The sequence below is a fragment of the Narcine bancroftii genome, chromosome 10, assembly GCF_036971445.1.
Source record: "Narcine bancroftii isolate sNarBan1 chromosome 10, sNarBan1.hap1, whole genome shotgun sequence".
Lineage (NCBI taxonomy): Eukaryota > Metazoa > Chordata > Chondrichthyes > Torpediniformes > Narcinidae > Narcine > Narcine bancroftii.
The window spans coordinates 44,708,975-44,721,015 of record NC_091478.1 but is presented as its reverse complement, the minus strand read 5'-3'; the positions used below and the strand labels follow the sequence as shown (position 1 = coordinate 44,721,015).

The window sequence follows — 12,041 nt, the reverse complement described above, 5'->3', positions numbered from 1 at the left end:
TCAGTAAATAGTTGATGATTAGATAAACTGTTTTGATTATATTTGATTATGAGGCAGCGAAAGAGATTCACTCACCTCATAGAAGATGGTTCTAACATGAGCAGCTGTTGGGGCAGCCATTCCTTGGTAATAAATGGTCACCTTTGACCATGTCCTCCTTTGGAATAGCCACCCTAACAGCAGTTGAAATTAGATCAATGTTCTTTGGGTTCTGAATAAAGAAGGGTGATCTTATTTAGTTTTAGTCTTGACCTGGTTGCATTTTGAACATTTTCACTTTATTGGCAGGACCTGAAGTCACCCAGTCAGCGCGAAGGCCTGGCCACCGCCCGCGCCTGCTTGAAGCAGACCTCACCTTTGTTATATTCGACATCCGTGGCCTGCCTGGAACATCCTCAGATTGTGGCACTTCAGGCAGGGCGGGACGCTGTCGATACTGAGATACGAGGGGCTCTCAATGCAATCTCCGATGCTGTGCAGGGAATTGGATGCCCAGTTTCCCAATCTGTGGGTCCATCTCTTGTCAGTGCTATTGACGATTTTGAGGTAAGTAAAATTGGTTTTCAGCTTACAAGAATGATGGATTTGATGATGCTTCACTAATAGACAGTGATTTCAATTGTCACATTGCCTGCAAGTGAGGTACATCAAGTTTTTGCACATTATGAATCAAGGTTTTGCTGAAGCATTTAAAAAAAATTTGTTGCCACATCAGGGAGAAGAAGTAGATGGTTTGGTCAGTGGACAGAAAAGAGACAGGAAAGGATTGGCAGGGAGGGGATGTGGGAAACCACTGTCTGTATATTTAACTGTCTGGACATGCCCCTTGGCCGAATGTGGCTTCTCCCACAGACTCCTGAATAAAGGTAACTGTCCCACAGCCCCCTCCCCAGTTCAGGACAGTCAACCAGCATGGAGGAGCCTCCATTCTATTGCAAATAAAATCCTATCAGTTTTACATAACTTCAGTCTTTTGGAGTTATTGATGGTGCATCAATTTTATTCGCAATACATTTTAACACTGGACCAGATTCTGAAGCCTGAGAAAGTGGAAATCGACCCTCAATCCTCTGAAGCCTCCACCAACTTCAAACTCTGGTTTTGAAGTGTTCCTGCAGGCATCATCTGCCATCGTCTGCTCAGAGAACAACAAGCTTCAGGTACTACACTCCCGGGTCGGGCCCTTGGTAAACTCAATGATCAGGGGCACCGCATTCTACTCGGAGGTGATGGACATTCTGAAAGGCCATAATGCAAGACACTTCCTGGCCATCTGAAAACAGCGACCCAGGGAATGCCTCCAGGCTCTGCGAACTCTCAGACAGACCTGCGCCTGCAAAGCCGTGACAGCTGCAGAGAACATGGAGGACTTGATTAGAGATGTGTATGTTGTAGGCATCAGGTCCCACTACATCCATCAGAGACTGTTGGAACAAGGTGAGCTCAATTTGCAGAGGGCAGTTGAACTGGCGGGCACATTGGAGGGGGCCCTCCAGAATATGGAAGCCTACTCGGCCGACAACACGGCACCCTCATGATTTCCCAGGGTGCCGCCATCTTGGGATACGCCGCCACCACCATGCACTACCAGTGATTTAATCATGGCTGCCATACTCTATGAGCACCTAACACCGCTATCAATACATCCTGGTAGTGACCTGACCATGGCTGCTGTACTCTGTGAGCACCCGAAGTGCTACTTCTGTGGCCTGAGCTAACACTTGAGGAATTGCTACCCAGCAAAAGATGTGGTCTGCTCCCACTGCAGGATGAAAGGGCACCTCAACCCAGCAGCATTGCATATGGACCATGGGGCTGCCATCTTTGACACTGCTATCTTCGAGACTCATTAGCACCACGTACCAGCCATAATGATGCTGCCACCTTTGGGACTGTGTGTGAGCCATGGAGGCCAACATCTTGGACGCTGCCTTCCTCGAGACCAAGCAGCACCGCATGCGAGCCATGGGGGGGGCGCTATCTTGCATGCCGCCATTTTGCAACTGAACACACCAACTCTCTGCCACAGCTAGAGGCAGCACCCCGACACTGACCTCCATCACACTGGATCAGGGTAGTCTGCATAAGCTCGCTGGATCAATGATTGACATCCAGGTAAACTGCCATGTGATGAGCTGTCTGCTCGATAGTGGGAGCATAGAGAGCTTCATTCACTTGGACATGATGCAGTGCTACTCCATCATGGTTAAGCCACTGAGTCACAAAGTCTCCTTGGCTCCTGAAGTCTCCTGAAGTCCCATACAGCCGATGTACACAGCTATTGTATAGTGACCCTGACCATGTGGGGCACCGTCTACAAAGACTTTAAATTCTTGGTGATATCACAGCTATGTGCTACCGTGCTACTGGGACTGGACTTCCAATGCCACCTTAAAAGAGTGACGATGGAGTATGATGGCCCACCCCCCCCACCACTGTCTGTAACCAGCAGTTCTTAAATCACCAGCAAAACCCTTCCCCCCCCCCCCCCCCCCCCCACCTGGCTTCTTCCCCACCGATCCTAGCCAAGATGGCCCATGACACATGACTTGCGGATGCTCAACTCTCAAGATCACCCATCCACCGCTGTTTGCTAACCTCACCCCCGATTTTAAACCCATTGCCACCAAAAGTAGGCAGTACAGTGCTAGCGAAAGGGCCTTCATTAGGTCGGAGGTACAATGGCTACTTAATGAGGGGATCATTGAAGCCAGCACCAGCTCACAAAGAGTCCAAGTGGTGGTGGTGAGGAACGGGAAGAAAACAGGATGGTCGTTGACTACAATCAGACCACGCTACCAGCCTGGCTGATTTTCCCAGAGCCAGTCCTACTCCAGAAGCATACGAGGAGCCATAAGTCTGACCCACTGGTCGAAGGGGTCCACCTCCTCCACGCCAACGCCCCAATCCACCTGTGTGGCGTACCCCATGGGCACAAGGACACGGCCTCTGTTAAGGACCTGGTGCCATCAGGAGTTCTGGAGACCAACCCTGCACCCCCTTCACCTATGATGCACCAGAGCAATGGCATCCTACCCCAGCCCCAGTGGACGCCATGCCAGACTCATTGTCACACATCCACCAAACCAACACTGACGACTCCATACAGGCACCTCAGACAGTCCAGGACACCATTGCTACCACGCAGCTGCAGCCAGCCCTACGACAGTCACAGTGGGCGAACAAACCACCCGAAAGACTTAATTTATGATAACATCAGTGGCACCTCACCCCGCTGAACTCTTTTAAAAAAGGGGTAAATGTGGTAAATCACTGTTTGTATATTTAACTGTCTGGGCACTCCATTGGCCAACTGTACCTGTGGCTCCTCCCGCGGACTCCTGAATAAAGGTGACTGTTCCACAGTCCCCTCCCAGTTCAGGACAGTTGTCTGGCATGGTCACGCCTCCATTCTGTGGTTAACAACTTCCAGTCTTTTGGATTTATTGGTGGTGCATCAGGGGGGTTGAAACAAGTCAAGGGCATGTAGAATAAATGAGAGAGAGTACTAAGAAACACGGGGAAGACAGAGACCTTGGGAGTTACAGCCACTGATCTTTAAAAGCAGCAGGATTGATCGATAATGCCATTAAAAAGACATACAGGTTGCTCTCTGTTGTTGGCTGAGACAAGACTGGGGAGATTAATCTTGAATTGTATACAGTGCATGTTGCACCACAGCTTTGAGGATTGTGTGTTGTCTGCACCAAGCTGCAGACAAGATTTAATTATGTTGGAGAATGTGCAAAGCACTTAAAGGCGATGTCGGTAGGCCTAGAAAGGACTTAAAGGCGATGTCGGTAAGCCTAGAAAGGACTTAAAGGCGATGTCAGTAGGCCTAGAAAGGACTTAATGGCAATGTCGATAGGCCGAGAAAGGACTTAAAGGCAATGTTGTTAGGCCTAGTAAGTTATGGCTATGATGAAGATGGTATTGATGACTGTTGCTTTCTTTAGAGTAGAGCAGACTGAGGGAAGATAATTTAGGTGGCTTGGACTGGGTAAAGTACAAAGGCCTACTCCCCCTAACCGATGAGTCACAAAGCAGGAGGCATAGATTTAAAACAGTCGATGGAAGGATTAGAGAGTGAGAGATGGGAAAGCTTTCTTGCCCTCAGGCTGGTAGAGGTCTGGTACTCATTAGTCCCTTTTACACTGGCATCCCACTAAATTGACTGGTCAGTGTTCCAGGATACAAATGGTGTTTTTGCTGCTCATGTTTGACCACTCTTAACTGGAGCACTGCACATGTTCACACTTGCCCTTAAGGTCCCATCCCTGGGGTTAGGACTGTTCTTCCTTCTACTGATGATGTCATGATGCATCGAGCGATGGTGGACCTGCCCTAAACCCTGATCAATGTATTATGATCTTATATTTGAACAAAATTAATCATTCCTAATTATAACATAATTAAGCTTTATGTACAGCACAGTATGAGCCTGTCAGCCCCTGTTGTTGTTGTGCCGACCTATATAAACCTTTATAAGGGACCGTAGGAAAGTGTTAGCAATAAAGAGCAAGAGTGGACAATTTTTAAACAGCATGGGAAAGTGGGTAGCGCTATTGCACACAATGTGTAAGTACCATGGCAAGAAGCAATGGCGGACTTGCCCTCCCAGGATGCCATGCAGGATGCACAGAGCACTCATGGAGGAGTTTCTCTGCCACATGGCATTCTAGGAAGGCAGGTCCGCCATCGCTTTTTTCCTCAGTCTTTACAAATAGTACACTATAACGCTACCAACTTACCCACGCTTTTTAAAAATTGTCCGCTATTGCTATTTATTTCATCTTTCTCTCTCTCTCTCTATCTCTCTCTCTCTCTCTCTCCCACTGCGACTTTTCCTTCATGTTCCTGCACTCACGTAAAAACTTGGGTCATTTCGATCCCAGAATGAAATGGCCCATTCTACACCTGCCTGTTTGCATACAGATGCTGGGGATTGTACCAGGTGTCAAGAAGATTTTCCTTTCACACTAGACCTTTTTTAAACCAATTGGCCGTTAATCCCTGGGACCACTTGCATGTGTGAAAGGAGCTTTAGACTGAAAATGTGGTTGAGGCAGAAACTCTTGTCGTATTAAAAAAAAAATACCAGGATCTGTTCTTATAACCTGCAAGGCTTGGCCACACTCCTACCAGCCTTCTGCAGGTGCAACCACTGTACCTGCAGGTAGGCAACCTTGGAGGATGGCCCCACCTGCTGGCTGTCAATCACCGGCCCATATAAAGACTCGAGCTGGCGTTTTTGGGATCAGTTGGACACATGGAGCCACGACTGTGCTGAGACCTGGTGTGTACAAGTTTAAGCTAATTAAAGTCTGTTGTACAGTCTGTCGACTTTGCATCAGAATTAGTCGTGAAGCAGTGCTCACAAGTGGTGGCTGATTAGACTGGGGAGCTCTTTCACAATTGGCAGGCATGTGATCGGCTGAAGATCCTCCATCAGGGTCATAAACTTGTAATGAAGTTGCTGCCTGGCAACGTTTTCCTGTGGGGTAGGCAGACTTACTACTTATTGGCAGGGCAAAAGTGTTCCAACACTGAGTCCTCGCTGCTCTGCTAATCCATGCATCTACAAGGATTCTGAGCATCACCTGAAGTTAATGTGCAGGTTCCCACTGATACTGCTCCCGTTGCCCCTTGCTTTTCAATAAATGCACTTGCTCCTCATTTCCTCCACGTGTCCTTTCAGAAGAATGACAGAGAAGCCATTAGTGATGTCTGGGAGCATGTTTATTTATTTCTCAGCAATATAAAGCCAGTTTACATATCACCTCATTGCTTTCAGACGGCGGTCAATGGGACACGTTGGAGACAGCACCTGTAGCAATAGGCAAAATGCAGGAGAAAAAGAATTGCCGACATTTCAGTCCACAACCCTCCATCACTCTTGGCGAAGGATTTCGCTCCAAACTGTTGACAGTTCTTCATCTCCCACTGATGCTGCGTGACCTGCTGGGTTCCACCTGCAGATTGCCTGTTGTTACGTTCTATGGGTATCTGTTGTGTGCAAGACAGTCACCTTGTTTCCTGTATTACTGCTTTAAAAGCCTCCTCATTGGCAGCAAAATACAAGCATGTTGCTGAGTGTCTCCAGCACATTTTTGTGTTGCACCTGACCCTAGCATCTGGAGACTTTCTTGTTTAACTCTGAACCAGCCATTTTAAATGTTAAAATGCATAATTAATAGCTCACCTCTCCCAAGGTGGCTTTGCTTGAGATTAATGCAGGATATTTATGTGATTTCCTTAAATACAGTGTACATCATATGTTCCCCAGCACTGAAGATTATGGCCCAGTGAGGGATGAGGTTGCCGTCTTCTCCAAGAAGAGGGACGAATTTATTGCTTGAGTTACAATTTTAAGTCTGGAAGACAAAGTGCTTGTTTACTTGCAGAATCGCTCACATGGAATGTATGTGTATCAGCAAATACAAGTATGAAGGCCCTACATTTCTACTCAACCATTGAATAAGATCATGCCAGATCTTTTACCTTAGTGCTGCTTCATTCCACAAACTGGTGGCATCACTAGAGTTGCTGTCACGGACCTCCTCCTAGACCAGACCATACAGGATCCTTAGCAATGGTTTTTGTACTAATGTTAATCATAATTCGTGTACGGTGGTGAGATAAACAACCAGCAAAATTAATTTCACCAATTTCCATTAACCCACCTCTCCCCCCGCCACCCCAGTCTCACTACAACCTTCTGCCTCCCTTCCTCCTCCTTCTCACCCCTTCCCTTCCTTCTCTGATCAGAGCGCTCCTTCTTTGCACTGTCACTTCTCAATTCCTTTCTCCTCCCACCTGTAACCACTCACTACCTGTCAGCTTGGGCTCCTTCCCTATTACGCACCCCCCTCCCCACGTCCCCATTCAGCTATCTGCCTGATTTTAGACATTGGTGAAGGTGGGCTCAGGCCCAAAATGTCAACTGCCTTTAATTTCCATGGATGTTGCATGACCTAAGGAGTTGCCTCCAGCACTTTTGTTGTTACTGCACTAGCCCCCAGTATCTTGTTTCTCTGTCTGACCTAGACATTATCTAGTCTCTTCAGGGGCTGTGAAGGATCCCATAACATTATTATAGTGATTAAGTGAATTCTCAGTGCCCTGGTTAATATTTATCCAATTAGCACAAAGGAGTTTTTCTAGCTCTTACGTTTTATCGGATCTTGCTCTTCTCACATAATGTATAAAAAAAGGGGTAATGAGTCAACATACTGTGGTGATATGTAATTACACCACTAGATCACCAGGGATCATCTCAGTGACCTTGTATATAAAGCAGTCCAGAGCTACAGTCTAGCCTTCCAGGTTCGTCTTGCAGAGAGACAAGACCTCTTAGTGTACATATTAATTTATTAAATTGTACTGACATTAACCACACCAGCAGTGTGAGTATAAGACAGCTTTAATAAACTAATATGTACACTAAGAGGTCTTGTCTCTCTGCAAGACAAACCTGGAAGGCTAGACTGTAGCTCTGGACTGTTTTATATGCAAGGTCATCGAGATGACCCTTGGTGACCTAGTGATATAATTACATATCACCACACATACAGGATTGAAAATTTGGCCAAATGGGACACCAGCAATAACCTTGCACTCAATGTCACCGAAACCAAGGAACTGATTGTGGATTTCAGGAAGGAAAAGCCAGAGGTGTATGATCCAGTGATCATCGGGGGATCAGAGATGGAGTGGGTGAGCAAATTTAAGTTCTTGAGAGTCAGTATCTCGGTGAATCTTTTCTAGGCCCAACAAGCTTAATAGCACCATGAAGAAAGGATGTCAACACCTCTACATCCTCAGGTGTGTAAGGAGGTTCGGTATGTCATCAGAAACCTTAGCCAATTTTGATAAATGTGTGGTGGAAAGTGTGCTGACTGGTTGCATCACAGTCTGGTATGGGGATGGCAAAACCCCTGACTGTAAAAGGTAGTGGACACAGTCCAGGGAAAACCCTCCCCACTATTGTGAACATCTACAGGGAATGTTGTTGTTGGAGAGCAAGCAGCAGCGATCATCAGGGACCCTCACCACCCAGCACACACTCTGTTCTCACTGCTGCCATCAGGAAAGAGGTCTAGGTGCCACAGGATTCTCACCCACCAGGTTCTGGAACAGCTGCCGCCCCTCCACCATCAGACTCCTCAATGACAAACTCAATCAGGGACTCGTACTTTTGTATCTTATTGACATTTTTTCTCTGTATTGTCAGTTTGTTTACATTTCTTTATTTGTTTACATGTGTTCATTGAGTTCAGTTCTTTTGCCCTGCCATTAAGTAGTAAGTCTGCCTACCCCACAGGAAAAAGGATGTCAGGTTTGAATGTAATATTATGTATGTACTCTGACGATAAATCTGAAATCTGAATGGCATTGAGAACCTTTCACAAATACGTATTTTTGGTGTAAGGCTCCTTGAGAGTTCTTGACATATTAAAAGGTACTGTATAAATGGTCACTCTGTTACCATGTTTGCAGTGGCATCACTAGAGATGATGTCGCCCGGTATGGTAACTCATGGTGTTACCCTGCCACCCCCCCCCCCCACCATCAACCCGATGGACTGAGTGTACAAGTGTACCAAACGTAGAAGAAACAGGATGTATGTCCGGATTGGTGGTGGTGCTGAGTGGGGGGGGCAGGAGGGGCGGGGGGGGTGGGGGGTGGGGAGTTTAGATGACACTTTCCTTATTCTAATATATCCTAATTTTAAAGTATCATCTTCCAAATCGTGAGCTGCGATTTCGCTCTCTTTAATTCATCAAATCAAACTCTGTGGCTGTTACTTTATGTAGTTTTAATTGGTTGATAGAACAGATAAACATTTTGCATAACTTCACCAAAAGACTTTCATAATGGTGAATAACAAAGCATTTACTGTATAATGATACAAAGATATATCGAGGCACAAAAACTTAAATACTTAAAGAGAAACACAAATTCAAAGAAAAATTTCTCATGCTCATGCTTCCTTCACATCTTGTTGAAGAAAAAAGCAAGCCATTAGCCTGGGTGGATAATATGACATATTACATCATTGTCACTATGGTAACACTAGAAACAATAGTTCTCTTAAGAGTCAAAAACACAAGGTTTTAACATTTACAGGGTGGGGGGGGGGACCAGGGCAGAGGGGCTCTGACCGGAGCACATGAGAAGGTTCAAAGAGTTTTCGCCTTGTAGGTATATTGAAACATGGAAGTTGGGCTTACGAAAGATGTTTCAGTTGTTATAACTAACTGCTGGGGTATTAATACGTTTCTGCTGAAACACTGCACAAAAATGATTTCGTGTCAGCCCCTCTGATGGTGTCACCTGGTGCGGTGTGCCCCTCCCCTAGTGACACCCTGTAGAGCTCGTCAAAAGAACCAAAGACTTGTTGATCCAAACCAAGGCTTTTATTAGCAAAAGACAGGAGCTCTTCACAGGTGGGCGACCAGTCTGGAATGATCCGACCTGGCTAGGGACACAACCCTTTAAGGCCCAGACAGTAAGCTCTCAGCCAATCGCTGTAAGCACAGTCATTACACTCTAGATCCTGTAACGATAACATTGGTGATAGGTCTGTCCTATCACACACCCATGCATGTTTGTGAATGATAAAGGGACATGTGGATGGAGCAAGACTTGTAGGCACCACTCCACAGACCACCTGCGCAGCCTCCTTTCCACATCTCTTCCAAGTGTAGCTGGAAGTAGACATTCAGAAGTGGCAGTGTAGATTAAAGCAACAACTGCGCCCTCCCTCACCTTGCTATCCAAATGCCACTGAATTATTTTAGCTTTCTACATCCAATGCAGAGAGAAATAATTGCGAAAAGACAAAAATCTTACTTCCAGTGTTTCTAACTGCTGTTTTTTTATGTCATTATCTTTTATGTTCAGGTTAATAGTTTTAGCAGAAAATGGCATAAGGTAGATATTTTAAAATGTTTATTTTAAAAAGAAATGAATCCAGTAAAAATAATTTATGACTGATCTTTCATATTAATGACATAGGATAAGATTCTATTTTTTTTCTCATCTGATTCCAAGTCATTATAATTTGTGATTTTTTTTCTATTCTCAGGGTTGCCCGTAAATTTGACATCATCATTCCTATCCCTGAACTCATTAGACTGACACATGGAAATTATGGCAGGTTCCCTTTGATTAATAGGCAGGCCCAAAAATATTCAAATGGTTCAAAGGGAAAGGACTCTAACATATCGTGTACTTTTTAATCACCCAGTGGGATGGCCTAAAACAAGTTTTCTCTCTTTGTTGGCAGAGGTTTTCTTAACGTCTGGAAAGCAGCGATGAGCAGTAATCTTTTGTCGGTGCCATATCTCAGCACTGATTAAAATGTTAAACTTACCGATTGGCCATTTTAATGGTTACCTCCTCAGTTTGAATTGACATTCAGTTTTGAATTGCCTTGTGATTGATTGCTGTGTTATGAGGATGAATATTTTCAAGATTCCAGCAGGGTTGACAGAGCCAGGGCTTTCCTCTTTTGAGCGATGAAGAGTGAGAGGTGACATTATTGAGGTATGTAGTATTCTGAGGGACTTAGAAGGAGTGGACATTTTTCCTGGGGTGATGATAGAACTTCATCTTTTAAGGTGAGGGGAGATGTCAGAATTAGTTGTCTGGAATGCATTGCTGGGGATGGTGGTGGAGGGTGATACAACAGGGACATTCAAAAGATGCTTAGGCATATAGATATCAAATAAATAGAGGTTTAGGGGTGTGAGGCAGGAAAAATTAGATTGCTATGGTCTAGGTCAGTACAACATTGTGGATTGAAGGGGCTATCCTGTGCTGTAAAGTTCTAAGTGATGCAATCAAATTTGACTGGATTAGAATAATTCCTCCATAGAGTCACAGGCCCTTTGGCCCATCTTGGCCATGCTAACCAAAATGTCCCATCCACTTTAGCCTCACTTGCCTACGTTTGGTCCATATCCCTCTAAATCCATCCTATCCATGTATCCATTTAAGTATCTCAACCACCTCCTCTGGCAGCCTGTTCCACATACCTACCACCCTCGGTAAAAACTCTCTGATACCACTGAGGTTCCTGTTAAATCTCTCCCCCTCACCTTAACCTTCTGGTTTCAGATTTCCATACTCTGGTTGAACACGGAGAGTCTTTTGCCCAATCTATTCCTCTAATGACTTTGTACCCTTGATGAGATGGTGGAATACACACAATAATCACATTGACATGATCGAGTGATTAAACGGGCTTTAATTACCAAAAACCCTGAGCATTGCTGATACACGACTTGGCCAGGTTCCAGGTACAGGAGCAAGAGGGGGCAAGTCTGGGCACACCCGCCTTTATTGGGAAATCTGGGAAGGAGCCAAGGGAGGAGTTAGGGAAGGTCAGGGAGGTTTGGACTGGCCAGTCCATACATCTACACAAATGCCTTTCACCATGGAGGTCACCCCCTCACCCTCCTGCACTTGAATGAATAAAGCTCTGCTCAATCTCTCCCTTGAGGTCAGGCCCCCGAGTCCTGGTAATTTCCTCATTAATCTTGTCTCCATCTCACCAGCTTGACAACATCTTTCCTGCAACACGGTGACTAAAATTGAACACAACACTCCAAACTCGGCCTCAACAGCATCTTATAAACTGGAGCATGATCTCCCAACTTCTATACTCAATAACAACCAAGGCCAATGTACTGCAAGTATTTGGGTGAGACAGAAGATTAATGCAATACCAATGAACCAATATGAATGATGTGCATTAAGGTTTGAAGATTTAAACATGATTTGCTTTTGATGCAGTATGTCCATTATTAATATTATATCTGATTGCGTTGCCTTGGCCTCAATAAACCTTTACAGCAGATATTAATTATGAAATCAAGACAATTATTAATTCACAATATTGCAAAAGATGTGTGTAGCTATAAGCTGTATTAATCTACAGTGTAGCTGCAAGCAATATTCGTAGGTAGCAGAGTCAATATGAGCAGTATTGATTATGAGCAGGCTACGTGAGGAACAAAGTAGCTGTTGGAAGT

General features: G+C 45.2%; 1 protein-coding gene and 1 long non-coding RNA gene across 16 annotated transcripts in view; both read left to right on the top strand.

The window, feature by feature from the left end:
- LOC138744504 (catenin alpha-3-like) overlaps nucleotides 1-12,041 on the top strand; it is a 1,801,283-nt gene that overhangs the window by 209,638 nt on the left and 1,579,604 nt on the right. For 13 of the 15 annotated variants that reach the window (XM_069900796.1, XM_069900799.1, XM_069900803.1 and 10 more), the window contains one exon: nucleotides 289-546. The exons of 1 other annotated variant lie outside the window; for it this stretch is intronic. In XM_069900796.1, the coding sequence (XP_069756897.1) occupies nucleotides 289-546 (258 nt within the window). Of the gene's footprint in view, nucleotides 1-288; nucleotides 547-12,041 lie in introns of those variants that run through there. One more of the 15 variants, XM_069900809.1, reaches the window with a different exon arrangement.
- Nucleotides 9,144-11,872, top strand: LOC138744508 (uncharacterized). Its single transcript, XR_011345583.1, has 2 exons — nucleotides 9,144-9,200; nucleotides 11,565-11,872. It is a non-coding gene; the product is annotated as an uncharacterized lncRNA (long non-coding RNA).